Source organism: Cenococcum geophilum, assembly GCF_001692895.1.
Source record: "Cenococcum geophilum 1.58 unplaced genomic scaffold K441scaffold_2, whole genome shotgun sequence".
NCBI classification, from domain to species: domain Eukaryota; kingdom Fungi; phylum Ascomycota; class Dothideomycetes; order Gloniales; family Gloniaceae; genus Cenococcum; species Cenococcum geophilum.
Window position 1 is genome coordinate 4,709,112 of NW_027137560.1, and position 18,637 is coordinate 4,727,748.

At 48.8% G+C, this 18,637-nt stretch overlaps 5 protein-coding genes across 5 annotated transcripts; 2 read left to right on the top strand and 3 right to left on the bottom strand.

The window, feature by feature from the left end:
* Positions 1-848: 848 nt before the first annotated feature.
* On the bottom strand, positions 849-2,472 carry K441DRAFT_533696 (glycoside hydrolase family 5 protein; the record flags this gene model as incomplete). Its single annotated transcript, XM_067642300.1, has 3 exons — positions 849-1,870; positions 1,933-2,336; positions 2,390-2,472. The coding sequence occupies 3 exons, from the start codon at positions 2,470-2,472 to the stop codon at positions 849-851; spliced, it is 1,509 nt and encodes a 502-aa protein (XP_067510081.1).
* A 654-nt stretch (positions 2,473-3,126) lies between these two features.
* K441DRAFT_692382 (uncharacterized protein) lies at positions 3,127-4,151 on the bottom strand (the record flags this gene model as incomplete). The annotated part of the gene is made up of 2 exons (XM_067652565.1): positions 3,127-3,531; positions 3,897-4,151. The coding sequence occupies 2 exons, from the start codon at positions 4,149-4,151 to the stop codon at positions 3,196-3,198; spliced, it is 591 nt and encodes a 196-aa protein (XP_067510082.1). The 3' UTR covers positions 3,127-3,195.
* A 435-nt stretch (positions 4,152-4,586) lies between these two features.
* K441DRAFT_535524 (uncharacterized protein) lies at positions 4,587-8,293 on the top strand (the record flags this gene model as incomplete). The annotated part of the gene is made up of 14 exons (XM_067642373.1): positions 4,587-5,202; positions 5,256-5,308; positions 5,387-5,856; positions 5,912-5,967; positions 6,014-6,228; positions 6,293-6,435; positions 6,502-6,877; positions 6,926-6,998; positions 7,048-7,106; positions 7,162-7,171; positions 7,232-7,438; positions 7,534-7,636; positions 7,703-7,794; positions 7,920-8,293. The coding sequence occupies 14 exons, from the start codon at positions 4,587-4,589 to the stop codon at positions 8,291-8,293; spliced, it is 2,847 nt and encodes a 948-aa protein (XP_067510083.1).
* A 335-nt stretch (positions 8,294-8,628) lies between these two features.
* K441DRAFT_692384 (DUF1766-domain-containing protein) lies at positions 8,629-10,898 on the bottom strand. The gene has a single exon (XM_067652566.1). The coding sequence runs from the start codon at positions 10,774-10,776 to the stop codon at positions 8,827-8,829; it is 1,950 nt and encodes a 649-aa protein (XP_067510084.1). The 5' UTR covers positions 10,777-10,898; the 3' UTR covers positions 8,629-8,826.
* Positions 10,899-13,244: 2,346 nt separating this feature from the next.
* K441DRAFT_651571 (heme oxygenase-like protein) lies at positions 13,245-14,874 on the top strand. Its single transcript, XM_067647221.1, has 2 exons — positions 13,245-13,989; positions 14,056-14,874. The coding sequence occupies exons 1-2, from the start codon at positions 13,363-13,365 to the stop codon at positions 14,587-14,589; spliced, it is 1,161 nt and encodes a 386-aa protein (XP_067510085.1). The 5' UTR covers positions 13,245-13,362; the 3' UTR covers positions 14,590-14,874.
* Positions 14,875-18,637: the final 3,763 nt, after the last annotated feature.

Genomic DNA, 18,637 nt, shown 5'->3' on the forward strand with positions numbered 1-18,637 from the left:
TCAGAATGCGCGAAAGCGTTCCTGCGTTAGTCTAGTGCAAACGCCCACTAGGAGCTCCTCATGGTGGCCGTCTGCTCGCCTTTAGTCCGTTCGGTGATGGTGGCTTAGCAGCGGGCCAATGACCTCCTCCAGCAGGCCGCCAGCCAAATAAATGGGCTCGTATAATAAAGCTTGGCATCCTTCGACAGATTTTCTAGCAAGGCCTTTCGTTCGTCCACCGCTTCAGCCCTGGCGCCATTCGCAGCATTCCTAATTTCCGAGAATAGGCAAACAACTGGATAGGAGGGCCTGGACAAGGTTGCAGCCGCAGCGTCTGCATAACAATATTGATTCAATCCTCTCTACACTGTTCGCTAGTTCTTCAGCCCGGCCTAGAAGCCCCGTTGTCGAAATACGGGGCTGAGGCTTGTTACATCAACGAACGGAGAAGGTCCACCGCGAGCTTGGCTGTCAGCATGCTTCACTTTCTACTTGTTGCTGTCTTCTTCTTGTAATTGCGATTCCATATCAGCTACAAAAAAAAAATTTCCTTCAGATTTATTTTCAAGCTGTGCTTTGTAAGATTGCACATAACGAACGACGGCGCTTCCGCTGGCGACAGCCTCCAATGTCCTCGCATCGCTGAAATAATGTGACGTGGGATGCGGAAATTGCACCGAATGCGCTGTTATGTAACGCGAAATACAAGTGGCACATTTGGCGAAATTTCCCTCTCAACCAGGTTCTGCCTCCGTATTTACAGTGAACCTTCCTCCCTGAACATGCTTCGCACAAATTGTTTCAAGCCCATGAATCAAATCAGAAAATTACAAGAGGGTACTTCGAAATCTAGCGAGTGATTGGGTATCCTAAATCAAACAGCCGTAGTTCATAGAGACGTGAATGGACGCAGTAAGAATGTGTAAGAGCTGAGGTTGAAAGAGAAACGAATAGCACAATGCGATCATGCTATGATTCGACAGTCGAGGGAAAAAAAATGAACCAATGGAACGAAAAGGGACTTCAACGACATTGGCCGGGATCTGCTTGTTGGTCAGCCAATCAAAACTCAACGTCCATAACAGCAACACGACGAAACAAATGAGCGAAATTGCGGGTGCTTCAAATAAGAAAGACTTACAGTTCCTCGAAGTCAACGGCTGTGGGAACAACCCGTTCGCCAACAGGTCTTTCATGTGCCATTCGGGCGCAGACTCCGTTTTCCATGTCCAGAAAATCCAGCCGCTGGCTTTCTCAAACGCGTCTAGTTGCGCTTCGATGAATCGTCCAATGTTGTATTTGTCGGCGCTGGACAGACCTGCCACGCTACCAGCATATTTACCGTCGCAAGAGCCAACATAACTCGAGCCAGCCAAGCTTCCGTCGTATCGAGCACCTCTGCCTAGGCCATTGAGCCATTTGGCGCAGTCGGTGATACCACCGGTCCACTCGCCCGCGATAGTCCACTTGCCGGTGCTGGCCATCTGGCCGCCGAAAGCACAGGCAGTCGAGATGTGATCGTTGGGCGACATGGAGACGGAGTTTTGGTCGAAGATCTGGTAGTGGTGCGTATCTAGGATCAACGACCACATGCCTGCGCCCCAGCTGTTCCAAGAAGTGACGCCCTCGAAAGCATCGTGGAAGGTGATGGCGACATGTGAGTTCTGGAGGTTGCCCCAGCCGTCCATGTAGAACTGGCGCACGCCATCCATGTTGAGACTCGGACCCAGTGGTTCGTTGAGCAGCTCAATGGCAGCGACAGCCGGATGGAAAGCGTAATCATCGCGGATCTTGTTCAACACATTCTTTGTGTGGGTCACGGTGTCGCCTTGCTGCCAGCCGATGGGGCCGTAGTGGCCAGAGTTGTCAAAACCGTTCTGAGAGCCCTTGGCTGCGCAATGGTCAATTTGAATTATTCCCCTGTGGTGTCATGATGGAAGAAGATGTGCTTACCACCGTGCAGGTCAATCATAACCTTCAAACCCGCGGATTGGGCCCAGTCAAGCGCCTGTCCCAAAACGTCATAAGCGCCCTGGACGAATGGCTCACCACTGACTGGAATCACGCTCCAGTATCCGATTGGAATGCGGACGTGGTTCAGACCGGCTGCAGCGATCTGGTAGAAGTCGTCCTGAGTAATCCAAGAATACCAATGAGAAAAGAGGCGATTATGGGCCTCGGAAGGGCCCAATGCCTGGCAGTAGGTGTACTCGTCAACTACGCCGCCGCCGTTGGCCCACTGTTCGAAGATGCTGGGTGTTATCCAGGGCTCGAGCACGAACCAACCGCCAAGGTTCACACCGCGGACTTTTTGGTTGTAGTCGAATTTGAGCGCAAAATCACGTTTTGCTGGCGTTCTGTCTGCCTGTAAGTACGACTAAAGCTAATGAGAGGGTCGCGTAAAGCTTACATGGCCGCCGGTGCGGTGTCGCTCAACGTGGATAGAAGCGCGACAGCTGACAAAGCAGCAGTACTCAAGCTGCTGCCAAACATGCTGCCAGTGTAACAAATTGATCTTAGGGTATGCCGAAGCTTCGTTTGCGTCCTGGATGGTTATCGCGAGGCCATTCACATCCAAAGAATATTGAAGGTAGCTATGCCTGTGACAAGAATGCTGAACCTGTAACGCAGAGCCTGGATCAACGAACCATTTTTTCTGGGGCACGCAGGTTTTAAGGCACGCAGCACAGCTTCGCCGAGTGCCGTCATGGCAGAGAGCAAATCCGCCACTCGGGGCAAACTCCGGTCCACAAAGACACGGCGAGTGAGGGAATGCCGAGCTGCTGGGCTTTGGGCTGTTCGCCGAAGAGGCACAGGTCATGGTTCTCATGCAGGGCGCATCCTCAGCCTAAGCTGTTAGATTGAGCTGTTAGATTGAGCTGTCAGATCAGGTACCAGCGCCTGATTTGTTGAGCTGTCCGTAGTGATGTAGTGGGTAATGATTGGCAACTATGACGCCATCTGATCTGTAGGGTCTAGAATTGGGGGGGGCAGGTAGCATGGGCGGGGCAGCAGATCGTTGTCAAACTCAATCTTGCAAGAAGCTTGGCTGACGCGGGGCGCGGAACCAACCGTTGGGCAAGCAAAGCATTGGATGGCTGTGTTCACTTGGATGGCCGTGCCACTATCCACATTCCAGCTTTTGTTGGTGCTGTATACAACTTATTATATTGCCGAAGTATTGAAGAGCCACTTTTCAATAGCCTCACCGTTGTCTCATTGTCCTGCAGACAGCTCAACAGGTGTCGGCCTCATGCAAGCAGGTACAGAATGCAGCTGTGTTTGCTTTTCTGCTGCCACCTCATTCGTCCCCCTCCCAGGGACGATTTTGGCCCAACTAAGAGTTCCCCGCACCACCTCACCCACGAAGCTTCCAGGTTGTCCACCAGTCTTCCGTACGTGCAGATCACGCCTCCAGCCAGCAACTTCTCCTAAACCGACACCAGCGTGGCTCCACCCATCCGCAGACGATTGCATCGGTAATTCTCGGAGTGACAGTGCAAGTCGGTAGAAAGGACTGTCGCCAAGGTCACACGCCCTGAAAGATCTGCCCTGTGTAGCATCCGTCAACCCCCTCCTGCGTCAGTGATATGACGATGTAGTATTGCAGACGATCTCATAGTTCTCTCTTTAAAGTGCTTTTACGTATTTGATACTATATCCAAGCTTGGTGCTTGGATAGAGCCCCACAGTTAGACTGCATAAGTAAACCCGCGACATCATATGATGGCCTCACGCTCACCATGCTAAAGTGAAACTGACATCAGATCAGCTGCGCATCGAAATTTTAGGCCGTCTGATCCAAGACTTTAAGCTGTCGGAGCACTCATCGCAATAGTTGTCACAGGCCCGGTGTACAGATACATAGCGGCATGCCGACTGGTGCGGAGAATTTAGCTGTCTCGGAGAGCCCTCACGACGAGTAGGACAGCGGAGCGGAGAGCGGAAAGGGGGACCCGTGAGTTCCCGCGCGTACCCGGTAGCAGTTGATCTCGACCTGAGCTCTCATTCTCTCTCCGTTCAAAACGTCGTCTTTGCGCTGCCCATAAACGATGCCTGTGAGGATCGTTGACGCCATTCAAGGCCAACAGGGGCGTGAGGAGCCGTGCGCGCCTTTCTAACAACGCCACAGAAGCCACGAACACCAGCTCGCTGAGGTTCGCGCTAGCCATTTCAGTTGCGCTATTTAATCCCAATTAAGGTATTCGAAAAACAGCTCACCTGTCGCAGCCTTCAACTTTAAAGGTGCGTTTGCCATTTCTGCGCAGTGCCACGGCGAGTATTCTCCCCGTCACAAGAAAAGCGACCTCCTGCAACAATCGTTCCAAACACGTTACATACAATGTCGCTATCTTTCAGTTTCCTGCTTAATATTCCATTTGATTGGTTAGTGTTCCTTGCTCAGACTAGATTAGTGAGGGTGCTGCTGCAGGTATGCGGCACAGCGCGAGGAAACAGAATTCCCGCTTCTCCGCAGCGTGGTACAAAACCAGTGTCACTCTCGATCAGTCCAATAAATCTCTTTCTACTCTAAATTGCATTAATTTCTGCGCGCATCTGTGAGCCTGTGATTTCGGACCCTGAGAATCGACCATTTGAGCCCAGATATGAGGCCAGCAACACCGCCAGAAAATCGAGGGGCAAACGCGCAGAACGAGAACAGCAAACCGGGCCATGTCGAAAGCCTCTTTAAGTCTCTGTCGATCAACGAAGATGATTCTACCATCGCACTGAACAAGTATCTGACGCCGCCACGGGAAAATGCAGCTCCGAAGGTTTTTGGCAGCCTGGAAAATCAAGGGGGTGGGCATACACCGTTCGACTTTAGATTCCTCTACAATGCGACTCCGCAGCCATCTCCTAAACCCGGTAGAAGTGGCAGAGGCGGCGGGCCGTCTCAAGCTGCTGATACTGCAGGTTCCAGTCTTAACCTACCTAATAGGAGAATCTCGGACGTATCTACGACTAGTGTTGATGAACGCGCGCCACCTTACGATGTTCGCGATGAACAACCGCCAACTAATGCAGTGTTTTTCAAGCCACAATTCCAGACGCAACTGACTCGAGGCATTCACATTGCTGAGAGCCTTGCATGTGATCTTGGCCATTGTCGGCCTAAATCCGGCAGTAACGTACGCAGACTGCTAGATGATGCCCGAAGATTGAGTAATTTTCAGACTCAGGACACTAGAATTGTTGCGCTCTTGGGCGATTCGGGAGAAGGTAGGCGAGCAAGCACTCTTAAGAGAACGTTGATGAGTGCTGACTGTGCCCAGGAAAAAGCAGTGTCATTAATTCTTTACTTCATTGTCATGGGGTAGCGCAGACAGTAAGTGTCGAGTTTCCTTCCATGCGAGCTCATTACTTATACTTTTAACGCCTGCTTCAGGAGTCTAACTATTACTAGAGCGACGATGGCAATGCTTGTACCTCCGTAATCACAGAATACCGACTGAAAGCTCCCCACCACACTGCCCCCTTCACAATCGAAGTAGAATACCTCTCGGAGGCGGAGATCGAAGAGATCGTCAAAGAACTTCTATGGGACTATCGGCAGCTCTACCTGCCAGGAGTAGAGCAGGAACTTAGTGTGGATGAATACAAAAAGTGCTGCGAGCAGTCGGAGCTCGCCTGGTCCACCTTAGGAGCGGCGTTTGGAGATCGAAGGGAGTTTAGGAAGGAGTTGCTCCGTGACAACAGCGACGAGGCAAAGGAAAAAGCGCTTGCTCTGCTTTTGCAGTGGACACAGGAGTTAGACTGGCCTGAGGGAGGTAGCGATGGTATGTGGAGATCAACAGCGCAGGATGCGGAAGAGTGCTGCGAGAAGACAGGACGATTCATGGAGAATAGGCTTTGGCCGTTTACGAAGGTAGTCCGGTAAGCAAACATTCACATATCTCTTCGAATCATCACTCACGTTGTTCTTTGGTAGTATCTATCTCAGCGCTCAGGTACTCAAGACTGGAATTGTTCTTGCAGACTTGCCGGGTATGTTGTATAGGTCCACTGAGCTCCTTTTTCTTACAGTAATCAGGTCTCCGGGATACAAACCTAGCCAGGGTACGAGCTACCGAGCGGTACCTTTTAAAAGCCGACCACATCTTCATTATTGCAAAGATCTCTCGAGCCATCAGCGATCAGTCTCTGAAGTCGTCGCTCTACACAGCGCTCGCCCAACACATCCCCAACGAATGGAATGAATCTGCAGGAAGTTTTCTGAATGTTTCGGTAGTGTGCACTAAGACCGAGGTAAGATGGAGGCCTTTTAAGTAATCACCTCGAGCAAAATCTTGTGGCTAATATTTGTCACAAGGAAATAAATTTTGACACGCTGAAGGCCAAATTCTGTGGGCCTGGAAAACCCATCAGCAAAGCAGAATTCCAGGAGTTAGATCGCAAGATCAAGCAAGCAAAGAACAGCGGCGATGAGAAAGCCAAAAAGCAACTGAAACTCGAGTATGTCTACAATTCGCAGACGCGTGGAAGTCTAAAAAAGGAACGGCAGAACTGACTTTGGCCCAGACGCGAATTCCTCCTTATCAAGGCTCGCAACCAATTTGTCAAAACCGGCCTACAACGTGCATACGCCGAAAAGGTCGAGGGCAAGACACTCGAGGTCTTCTGCGTCTCCAACAAAGCGTACGAGAAACATGCAAAAAAGGGACGCGTCCAGTTCGTTGAGGCTAGTGGTATTCCGGAAGTCCGCAGGTTCTGTCATACAATTACCGCTCAGGCACAACTCGAGGAGTCGAAGAACTTCTTGCTCTCGAAACTTCCGAGTCTGCTGAGCTCCGCGAGGCTGTGGATGGAAAAGACTTTGCAAGAAGCGAATGATTCTACTACACCTGAGATGATACGTGAGGAGTTGCTGGAGAGCATCGAGGAGACGGAATCCAAGGTATGTTATGCTAAACATTACTCGTGGCGTCATGCTCATGCTGCGAAGATAGAGGATATGATCCGAAAGAAAACTGCCGAATTCAAGGCAGACATTAAGGAACAAGTTCTAAGTTACATGGGTGCGTAAACTATGCGAAAGGGCTTTTCAAATCGCTCATGCTAGACCAGATCAGCGGAATGGACATTGGGAAAAAGCGGCCAAAACGAAGAGCTATGAGTGGAACCAGGTAATCCTCCCCGCTACTTGAGTTGAATGTTCTTACCGTTCTAACGACTCAGTAGTGGCATTGGAGTACTTCAACCTCACAGTCCGAATGTGATGCAGCTCAGAGTACTAATACGTCTCTTATAGCGCAATATAATGCCTGGTGTCGTAATAACGGCCATCACTATACAGAAAAGCGCGGTGACGTTAATTGGAATAAGGAAATCATCTGGAAGATGAGGACGGAACTGGCACTACAATGGGAAATGGTAGAAGAAGAGATGCCGAAAATGTTCAAATCAGTCGAAGAAGCCGTTGACGAGTCGTTTGGCGAAATCCAGGCTACCATGAGATGTAAGCACTCTGTTCCCTTCACGCCGGTTATCCAAGATAAAGCGAACTGTTGGAACCTTCTTATTCGAGGCCCGCTGATGTTCTCTTTCTCGAAGCGCTTGGAGCCGTTCCAACATTATCGGAATCCGTATCCTCTCGATTTCAAGATATCAAATACAAACTGCAGCTCGCGCAGCGGACAATCCAGCAAGCCTTCAAGTAAAGCCCAAATCCTCTCTATTCCCATTAATATCTAGGGTGGGCACAGCGCTAAACATAAGCTAGAACAATCCGCCGCAGCGCATCTGAGGACAACTATAACAGCTACGTCCTCAAACAAATGCTCTCTGCATACCGCTCAGCTTCAGGGGAATATGGTTGGCATTCCCCTAACCCCGGCACCTCAGCCCTCCTATTTCCCCTCTCGCGTCCTCTTCAATCCGACACTCTTTACTTTTATCATTTATCTTACCCATTCACTTCAACTGACTTCGTTCGGCAGGTACCGGTAAATTTAGCCGCCAGATCAACACGATCCAGGGCCGGATTGGCAACGGCAATCTCTTCCCACCCATGGCAGTGCTCATTCAGATGGATCTGCACAACTTGGTATCGAAGATGGAGAGGGACGTTGAGCGGATTATGGAGGATGCGCTGACACTTGTGAAGCTGGATGTGGATATTGTGTATGAAGGGCAAGAGGGTGTGGGACAGAATCATTCGACGAGGCGAAAGGAAGAGGATAGCGAAGTCGAGGGTGAAGACGACGACGGTAGCGAAGGAGCTGTTAAAGTGGCCGAGATACTGGAAGACAACCTCCCTGTCCTGGAGGTGGAGCTGGCCGAGGTGCACAATGTTGTTGCACGGTTGTCGTAGGGGATTGCTATGATATATATGATGGATTTATCTGAATGAAATGGGCTATAGGTAGGAAAGCAATATCAGTTATTTGAACCAAGTTTCGATGCCTGATGTCTAGGCTCCGCTAACATAATGACTCCACTTTACGTGTACTGAGCGTTGGCCTTCTTAGCCGTAGATGTTGTCGGGCGGTTGGATAGGTAGAGATGCCGAGAAATTAGATGGCATCCTGGTATCTCGATACAGAGTATCTTACCTATCTTTGCGGGAAAATCGGACCTGGCTTTTTCTGTGCTAATACACCATTTACTCCAAAATGATGCGGAGGTTGCTTCCGATCTACGAACGTACTGATATTTCTAGATTTTTAAGCGTGTCTTAAAAGCATCGTATCTTAAACATATCTTTAAACGCGTCGTTAAACGCATCCAGAAAAACTAACTCCGATGTCGTCTATCGTTGAAAGAGACAAAACGCCCACACAAAACGCCTCTCCGCTTTAGCACCCATTCTAGCAATCAAGCCCCAGTCTACGGTCGAAGAACGCCTCATTTATGCCCCCTGCTTACTCTAGCATTCCTACTCCTGGCAGAACTCACTTGTCTCTGTCCATTTACGTTAATATCATTCCTAGATGACGGCGTCAACTCCAACGGTGTGCAAAGCTCGTCGATCTCGGCGCTACTGATACTTTCCTTTAGTTCCCCCACGTATTCACCCGCTATATAAACCGGCTCATACAGATCCCTCTTCATCGCGTCGACAAACTTCTTAATGACTCTCAGGACGTGCTCCCTATCAGTAGCAAACCACTCTCTATGCGTCCTCCCACACACTTTGCAGTTCACTTCCTTCTGCCTCACGTCCCGGAGCTCTGCGTGCACGAGCGCCTCAACCCGATAGGCGTTCTGCACTTCGAACTCGTGCTGCTGGTCTTCTGGTATCAGACTTTCGGCTTTGTGCTTGCACTGGCGCTCCCATTGCTCGATTCGGGCCCGTGGTTCGCCGCTCGCGAAACCGATCTTGATGCATCCGAAGTTGGGCGGGAGACAGTATGCATAGATGTTGCCCATGTGGCTGTCACGCGCGGTGAGGGGTTTAGTAAGGATGCTGCGGAGCAACTCCGAAGTGGAGAGGTGTGCGGTGGATTTCGGACGGTATGGTACGAAGTTCTGGGTGCAGTCGACTTGCTGGGCTCTCTGGGGTTGACCTGTGTTTACGCGGCTGCTCCGAGTCTTGCGGAATGTGGCTGGTGCGGGTGTGGGTGAAGAGCTCTCGGGGGTTTCTGTTTGATTCTTCGCACTCGATGGAGTTTGTGTTGTGGAAATTGTTTCTTGTCGGCTTGTTTCTCCCGGTAAGCTGTCCGTGGATGGCCTCGCGGTTGTCAGGGCATTAATCCAAAAGGCGATGCTGGTTAGGTCCACAATAAAGGGGTTCTTGCTTGATGAATTACCCTTCTCGCACTTGGACAGCTGGTGAAACAATTCCTCGACTTGCTGAAGCCTATCCATGGCTGAATTTATATGAATGCCACAAAGGGCTGATTTAATCAATTGAGTCAATTGACTCGAGATTTCTGTATTGTTGGTATTAAGGTTAGGCTCCGATAGGCGTTCTAAGAGCTTGGTAACTTCTCTAACGGGTCCTTTCGCTCGGTTCGGACATTGTTGGTCTATATTCTTCACAAGGGAGGCTGCGCATAGGCCTGGCGATACGATCACCCTTTCCCGAGTGTTGAACGGAAGAATTTGTGCAAGTGTCATATTTGATACAGTTGCCTTGGCTAATATGTCGGATGATGTACTTGATTTTCGGACACTAACACTCTTACCACCTGTAATAAAATTGCTGGTTTGAGCGGTCAAGGAAACATTTCCTTTGGCTACCACCTCAACTTTGTCTGCTTTATGTTCCGGGCCGCTCCTCGAGGAGCTTAAATTTGATAGAGGTAGTTTTATATTATTTCTTTCTTTGACAAGTTTCCGAGGTTGTTGCTCCGATTCTTCAGCCGCCGCTGGTGCTGCGTCGTTATCGTCAGTCTTAAAGTGAGAGCCTTGGGTCGTCGTCCGTGCTTGGGTGGAGCCATAATCTGTCCGATTTAATAGCCTTCCAGACCGTCTTAGCGGTGCTAATTTATCCCCTCCAGTGTAAGCAGTTTGGAGGGGTATGTACTGCGAGTATTGTGGGATTACTTTCGGGGGATCTCTGAACGGCCATCCTGGCTCATTGTCGCTTGACTCGAGCTTGACTTGGATTTCGGTCCCTTCGCAGTTGGGTCGAGGCGCCCGAGTTGCTAGCGTCTCTAGAGGAGATTTGGCTCTGCCTCTGGTTGGACAAGGAGATTCGGGAGTGGAATTGCGCGCTAGAGGATAGGAAGATTCATTAGTCGGTGGTGTGGTAGGTGTAATAGGTGTTGAAATGGTTATTCTTGATTGTTGATCAGTATCCGTCGATATGTTGCTTTTTCCACTTGAGCTGAGCAACGTTGAGTCCGGCATATCTCTGGTAGGTTGGCGTGGACTGTTAGTCTCGCAGTCTCGCAGTCTCGCAGGAGGGAACAGGTCTCTCTCTAGGTCTGTTAGTAGGATATGTAAATCTATGTTATATGTTCTCGTAATTTATTAATATAAGAGGTGCTTCGTGGAAGAGGAATAGGTCTAAAGGATGTTTGCGAGGTTAGTTATATAGCTGATGCTGCCTACAGCGAGGCGGCCTCATTCGAACATGGTTGCTCAGCCCCAATTCCCCGGCAGCTGTAGACGCAGCAGGAGGCCGGCCAGGGACAACAAAAAACGCTCCGATTTCTTTTCGGTACAGGGTAGACGGACAACTAGAATATTCCACCCACTACTTAACTTTACTTACAGTTTAAAAAGGGAGATTTAGGGAAGCTGCAAGGTGTGTTGTAACGACGCCGTGCGAAATAAAATGACACATGAAGAGCCAGGCCATCAGGTAGCCGACAAAACGACGCCGCAGACGCGCAGAATGCATATACAATATCGACGAACATGGCCTTTCCCAAAGCTGCGGCACGTTTAGGGCGTATCAGATATTCCCAAAATAAACCATCCTGAGGCACATTTTGTTTGAGCGTGTGCGTTAAAGTGATTGAACATTCGTGCAGGTATAGATGCTTCGAATATTCGATGAATAGGGGTGAAGAGTAGAAAATGGTACCCTCAAGGCATCTGCTTGTCTGAGGGAACTACGGCCTACCTTAAGAGTCTGTTTACAAACCTAGCAGTACAGTAGGTTCTCGCCGCTGCGACCTAATTTAGCGACAATCTCATCGCGATCGAGTTCAATCTTTATAAAACTAGACAGCACTGTGAAGTTTACTGGAGACTGAAATAGGGGCTGAGTCTAGCCTTGCAGTTTGGACGATTGATATGGAAGAAAGGATGAGATTATGGCTCTTGAGATGGAAAGGAAGGTCCTCAGACGGCTCGGAATGATGCTGTGGCTTGTAGGATTCAAAGGAGGTGGCTGAGCTGCAAGCAGGCTGGACCGGAATTTCGCCGGAACGCGGCTGGACAAAAATAGACGATAATCTGGGAGTCAGAACAGGTCTGCTCAAGGCTGACTCTTCATTCTAGTTGGAGCTGTGGCTGTTCGTGTCCGGAGGGTGGAGTGGATTTGAGGGCTCCTTCGAAGGAGGTAGTCCTCGGCGAAATTTGACTTTGGCGAAAGGCAAATCATTTAGCCAGTATAGCTGCTTTTACGCAAGATTCAATATCTCATAGCTTATCTTTGAATTGAAAAGAAGCTACAAACGTTCTTCAGCTTAGAAGGCCTTTTACGCTTTGCATGNATTGCATGGGACGCGAGTTGGTTAATCGGAAAGTCTTGATCGGATAAAAGCCAAAGTAGCATCAGCACCAAAACTTGCAGACTTTGATGCTGATTTCTAATGGTGATATACAGGATAGGGTGAGTGTTTGATAGGTGATTTTCAGCTAATAGGCGGTCTGGCTGGCTGAACATAGCAAGATCTTTTAGTTGCACATTTAGATGTCTGTGAGGGCATAGAATGTTGCGGTTAAGATTAAGGTTCTACTGAGAAGGAATTGCTGCTGTACTAACATTTTTTGCGTGTTTACCTTGTTAAGTACTATAGTGGTCAGGACTCTAGGGTTTGCATCAAGCTATTGCCAAGACTATCCGGAGCTTTTCTCTGCGTAAGGAACCTGATAAGAGACGGTCTTGTTTTCGAATTGATTCGTGATGGACGGGCTTGGTGGAATTTATTTCTTGCATGCAGCGGAGGATTTCGGGTATGGATATGAATATGGATACGAGTACCGTTTCAAATCGATTCAAACGCCAAGATGATCGGGCCGGGTTAGTCAGAATTTGCCATGCGGGAAATGAGAATTGGAGGCGATACCGCTCCCAGAAAGCAAACGGTCGCAAATACCCGGTCTGATAAGAATACGCGTAAGAGAACATGCTTTATCACTGCTGAGGCATACTTTAGCCTGCCAAGGGCTGCTAAGGGCTGCTAATACCCCATTCCAGTGCAGAATCGGTGACAGCTGCCTGCGAATGTGACTTTCCCTCGCATTCGCCGGCTGTGGCACTCGCGACTCGTGACCTCTTAGCTTCGTCCATGTCACCCAGAGGGGAAAGAGCGGGCATTAGTCACACAGGCTTAGGCCAGACCTGTGTCTCCTCACCTCCTCAATTTTACATGACCTGACAATACCCAGACACGATACAGTAACATATCAGTCAACCACCCTCTCTGCAGTCAGCATGGGACGGCATGCGAACCCCGATATTCGACGAGCCTTTGCTGAATTCCAAGACACTGACACTCCCTCAAAGGTGCCTTTTCCCCTCCTGCTCTGATTATGAAAAATTCCTCCTCGTCCTGCGACGATCTTCTCGCCGCATTGTTCCCCACACCATGCTGTGCCCCGTAACCGTCATGCTTGAGTACATATTGTACTGACACCTTCAAGTGTAATAAAGTACGATGCCTCCACTGCGGTTTTGTTCGCGCGAAAAACACCACTCGCCAGATTGAACATCTGCAAGAGTGCCAGGCCTATCTAAACTCTGCCGAAGCTCAAGCCCATATGAGCCAGAATCCAGAAGGCACACCTATCGACCCTAACATACCCGACAACACCTCGCGCGGTATCCTAAACGGCACCCACCCGAATCCAAACCTCCAGGTACATCGTCGTGGACCAAATACAAAGCGCAGCCGTGATGGCCAACCAATTGCGCCGCAAATGCCCCAACACGTTGCGCCCTCTCCCCTCGTACCCTCTCTGACCGCACACCTCCTCGCCGTCTGCGGACCCGCCTTTACACAAGCAACACAACAGCCCTTCCTTTCGCATGCTGGATGCGGCACTCTAGCAGCCGCACCTTTGTCACAATGGCTTGTGCAGGACGGACACTATGCGCGGGGTTACATCCGGTTTATCGGCCAGCTACTAGCTAAAGTCCGGCTACCTCAGACGCAAAACTCGCAGTTCCACCCTATGTACCGCACGATGGACCTCTTAATCTCCGCACTCAACAACATCCGGCGGGAGATGAGCTTCTTCGAAATTACCGCGACGAAGTATGGCCTGACGCTAATCAACGACCCACCGAACCCTATAACGCGCGCATACCTAGATCTATTCCTGAGCGCGAGCAGCTCGTGCGCATCGCTGCTCGAAGGCATGGTAGTGCTATGGGGCACCGAACATGTAAGTCCGAACCTCCCTAACCTCCTCCACCTCCCACCCATCCACCCAACTAAATAACCCGCACAGTGCTACCGGACCGCCTGGCTCTACGCCTCCAACTTCAGCAACTCTCTCAGCACGCCCTCGACCGACTCGCACATTGTGGCGCTCCACCAGGCCCTGATCCCGAACTGGACCTCGCCTGCCTTCTCCAAGTTCGTCGACGCCACCCGCGTCCTCGTCGACGAGCTCGCAAACACCACCACCTCGCCCAACGGCAAGGAGGAAATGCTGCGCTGCGAGGAGGTCTTCCGCCAGATCTGCTGGCTCGAGGAGCGCTTCTGGCCCGACGTCGACGGCATGGGCGAGGAAGACGAGAGCGCGCGCCTCGCCGGTGGCGCGGGCAGCATGAGTGGCGTGGGCGTCGGGCAGGGCGGCGGGATGGGGAGTAGCAGCATGGGCAGCGGCATGGGGAGCAGCGGCATGGGGAGCAGCGGCATGGGCGTCGGAGGCGTGGGAGTGGGAGTGGGAGTTGGAGAGGGCCATACGCCGACGGCGGACGGGAGGGGGAATTTCGGCGCGCTGAATGGCGTTATCGAGACCGCGGGCCAGGGGTCGTAGGGTCTCCGTCTGAGTTTCTTTTCTTTCGTCATAGCGTCTTGGCGGGTGAGTTTTGAATGTTCTGCTGAGATTTTTTATATTTTTATATTTTAGTAGGGTTTTTCTTTATGGGTTTTCCTGTCTAATGGACTCGGGGTTTAGTGTCGGATGGGATGGGAGTTTCTGTAGGAATTTGGGGATGGCGTGGAGCGATGATACCTTCTACTGTATGTTCTTTTATGCTTATGGGATGGATGGATGGGTATGGAAATTGTAATTGTTTAGGGTGGGAGAATGGGGTGGAGGAGATTTGGAATTGAAGGATCGGTGCTCTGTCTAGCCGCGCTGTGCTATCCCTTGCATAGATAGGTGACGTGCGGATATGGCCCGTGCGCAATAAACAAAGAACATCAATTAAATAAACCACCAATATGGTCAGAAATCGTGCAACCAACGACGAGGACTTTGTTTCGCCTACTCAATATTATAAATTGTCGCGTTAGATGAAGAAAAAACCACCACCTGCGCCCGAACGCAGCTGTTTAATGGGCTGAGCTCGGGCCACCATTCTACGGACGAATCTATCTATGCAAGGGATATGCTGTGATGCTGTGAGACTTGATGCTGGTGGATATGTGAAAAGAAGGTAGGGACTGTTGGAGTGGTGGTGAGGTTTCAGTCAACGGCAGTCGCTACGGTTTAGCGGATTGCGCTGCTGTGGCTCAGAGTGGAGGCGAAGGGTCAGGGGTTTTGGAATGCGATCTATTATAGTGGATAGAGGTTCATGTTAAGTGGATTGGAAGTCTGGTGTTGCAAGTACAGCTCGGAGACCTTGAGGCTGTCTATTAGTGGATTAGGGGCACCTAGATGCTTGAAATACAAGAGGGATCGAAACTGTAGCTTTTCATGGAGCTCAGTCCATACTAGTTTGAACCCATTAATGGGTCTACATAGAACTAATAAGAATTCTTTAGGAGGACCCTAGTTTAACACCAAATACAAATATGCATCTTGCTCGAGAAATTTGCAGACATCTCTCCTAGCCAGAAGCGGCCTAACCTAGATCCTAATCCTAGACCGGAGCGCAGAGGAACTAGCGCGTTAACTAAGAAGACACGTTGAAAAAATTAAAGCAGAGTAAATCCAGGCAAATAGAAAGTGTTGGTAGGGAGGCTACTGGTATAGATAGAAATCTACTATACTAATTATAAGATAGGCAGATCTTAAATAGAAGCGATAATAGAAGGAGGTAGCGAAAATATAAGATGTAACTATATAGAATACCCTATAGTTAATACTAACTCTCCTTCTATATAAAGGACTAATAAAGGTAGAACTTATAGCCGCCTTCTTCATCAGGAATTTTTTTTTTGGGCACGTTGTCGCAAGCGAAAATCGGGGTCTGCAAAACCTGCGTAAGTCGCAATTTTGGCAATTTTGCGGCGATTTGCGGTGATTTGCGGCGATTTGCAGCAATTTGCTAGGCTACTCGTATAGATTTCTATAAATTGCTATAAATATATAAGCTACTTATATAAATTACTAAAATTGCGACTTAAGCAGACCCTAATTTTAGCTGTAATAAAAATACTACAAAATTGCAACAAAAATACCACAAAGCTACACACGAAGCTCTACACAAGGCTCTACATAAAGCTCTGCACGAAGCTCTACACAAAGCTCTACACGAAGCTTTGCACGAGGCTCTACACAAGGCTCTACACGAAGCTCTGCGTACAGAGGCTCTACATAGGGCTCTGCACGAAGCTCTACACGAAGCTCTACACGAAGCTCTACACGAAGCTCTACACGAAGCTCTACACGAAGCTCTACACGAAGCTCTACACGAAGCTCTACACGAAGCTCTACACGAAGCTCTACACGAAGCTCTACACGAAGCTCTACACGAAGCTCTACACGAAGCTCTACACGAAGCTCTACACGAAGCTCTACACGAAGCTCTACACGAAGCTCTACGTACAGAGGCTCTGCACGAAGCTCTGCACGAAGCTCTGCACAAAGCTCTACGAAGCTCTACACGAAGCTCTACATATAGAGGCTCTGCACGAGGCTCTGCGCGAAGCTCTACACAAAGCCTTTGTGTGTGCGCGCGACACATTACTATCGGGTCCCCGCTATATTCCCGATAGCCTCTACACGTGCCTCTGCCAAGTATACCCCCTATATACACCTAGGTAGCCACCTCATTTTTTACCCTTTCTTCCTTACATCCTCCCTACCTAGGGAGACACCAGAACGACAGCAGATGACCGTCGCCAGAACCAGACGACCGTCGCTGGAGCCAGACGACCGTCGCCAGAGCTAGACGACCGTCGTCAGAGCCACACGACAACCGTTCAAACGACCAGCCAGCGAACACTATAAACGATTCGATCGATCGATCGAATCAAGGTGACATAGACAGGTAGGCATAGACAGACGGACGGACAGACGGATGGACAGACAGACGGACGGACAGGTAGGTAGGCAGGCAGTCAGGCAGGCAGGTAGGCAGGCACTAGGCCAATCAACGATTTAGAGCCTCTGCAAGAGGCTTCCCCCTTAACGCCTAAGCAGATAGCTCTACATTTTATATAGTTATAATATAAATATATTTAAAAGTATATTATAGCAATCTATGGAAATATATGATAATTTGGTTATTATATAATATAATTATAATTTATATAGTTACAATTTGTACGGTTTTTACAATTTATATTTATAAGGCGCATTTTGCTATATTTTGCTATTAAGTGGTGCAAATTTGTTATAAAATGCGCGGTTTACGGAGGTCCCTAACAAAAGTTCTTGCACCTTCCTAATTAGGAAGTTTGGCGCACCGCCCGCTGACCGCCCAAAAATTCTGACGGCAGAATAACTTCTGCAGCCTCATCACCTCCACCACACCCTTAATGCTTTCTAAAATTACTAGTAAGGACTCCTCTAGCTTAAATATTGCTTTGCTAACTATGGGCTTTTATTAGCTCGCAACTAGGGCTTAAGCCCTAGCTATAAAGGCTATAGGAGTAACCCTTTAATATATACTAGCGTCTATATATTGCTTGGCAGTATCCATCTTAGCAACGCACAATGCTGAGACCTCCTGCAATATTCGCGAATATCGAACGCAGTCACTACGTGGCTAATTCGCTTTTTATATTGCTGAACTCATCAATATTTATTATATATTTATTATTCATTCGTTTAAGAATTATTTTATAACGCTATTACCGCTTATAACTAACTGGGATATTTATACGCGTATATAATCCTAATAAGTAAACCCACCTAGACAACCTACCTTAACTACACCATCGTCTACAACTGCTACACCCTCCTCTACTAGTCCTATAATGCCGTCCGAAGCTAATATACGCGCCGCTGCCATAGAAGAGCGTAAAATTGCTAAAGAGTAAAGGGAATAAGCCTAAAATAAAAGGGAGATTTAGAAGTATAAGGAAGAGCGCGAAGCCCGCCTAGTAAAAAAGGCTCGCCAGTATAAATACTACCTAGCTTAAATAGCTTAATTATAGTTAGGCTTGGCCGCTTCGGCCTTATAAGTTACCGCAGTAGCTGCTTTAGCTAATGTCCTTAGTAAGCCTCTCCCTCTTAGCATAAAGTTGCTTAAACTCCGCCTTTCTAGTATTATAAAAAGGGATTACCTAGATATTTTTAAGGGTACCTTTAATCTAGTAAACCTTGCCCGCCTTTAAGTCTATATCGCTTAAATTAAGATTGCTAATAAAATATAGATTAAGAATAGTGCTCTAGTTATAAGGAAGGTAAAAGTAGATAAGAAGCTATTTATAGATAAAGGTGTCTAGTTTAAAGGTTTTACTAACTATATAGTTATTACTGGCACCCTCTATATATGCCCGCTAGACCTTATCGCTAGTATACTTCTTTAGATAAATATAATTCGCACCTTATTAACCTAGTATATCTAGTGTTACGGCACCGTTACAGACCCTAGCCAGGGGCTCGCTTGGAGACTTGGCGCCTGTATATAAACGTGTTCTTTCCTTAACCTTCTTCTGCTCCTTAGCTTAGTATCTTTATAATATAG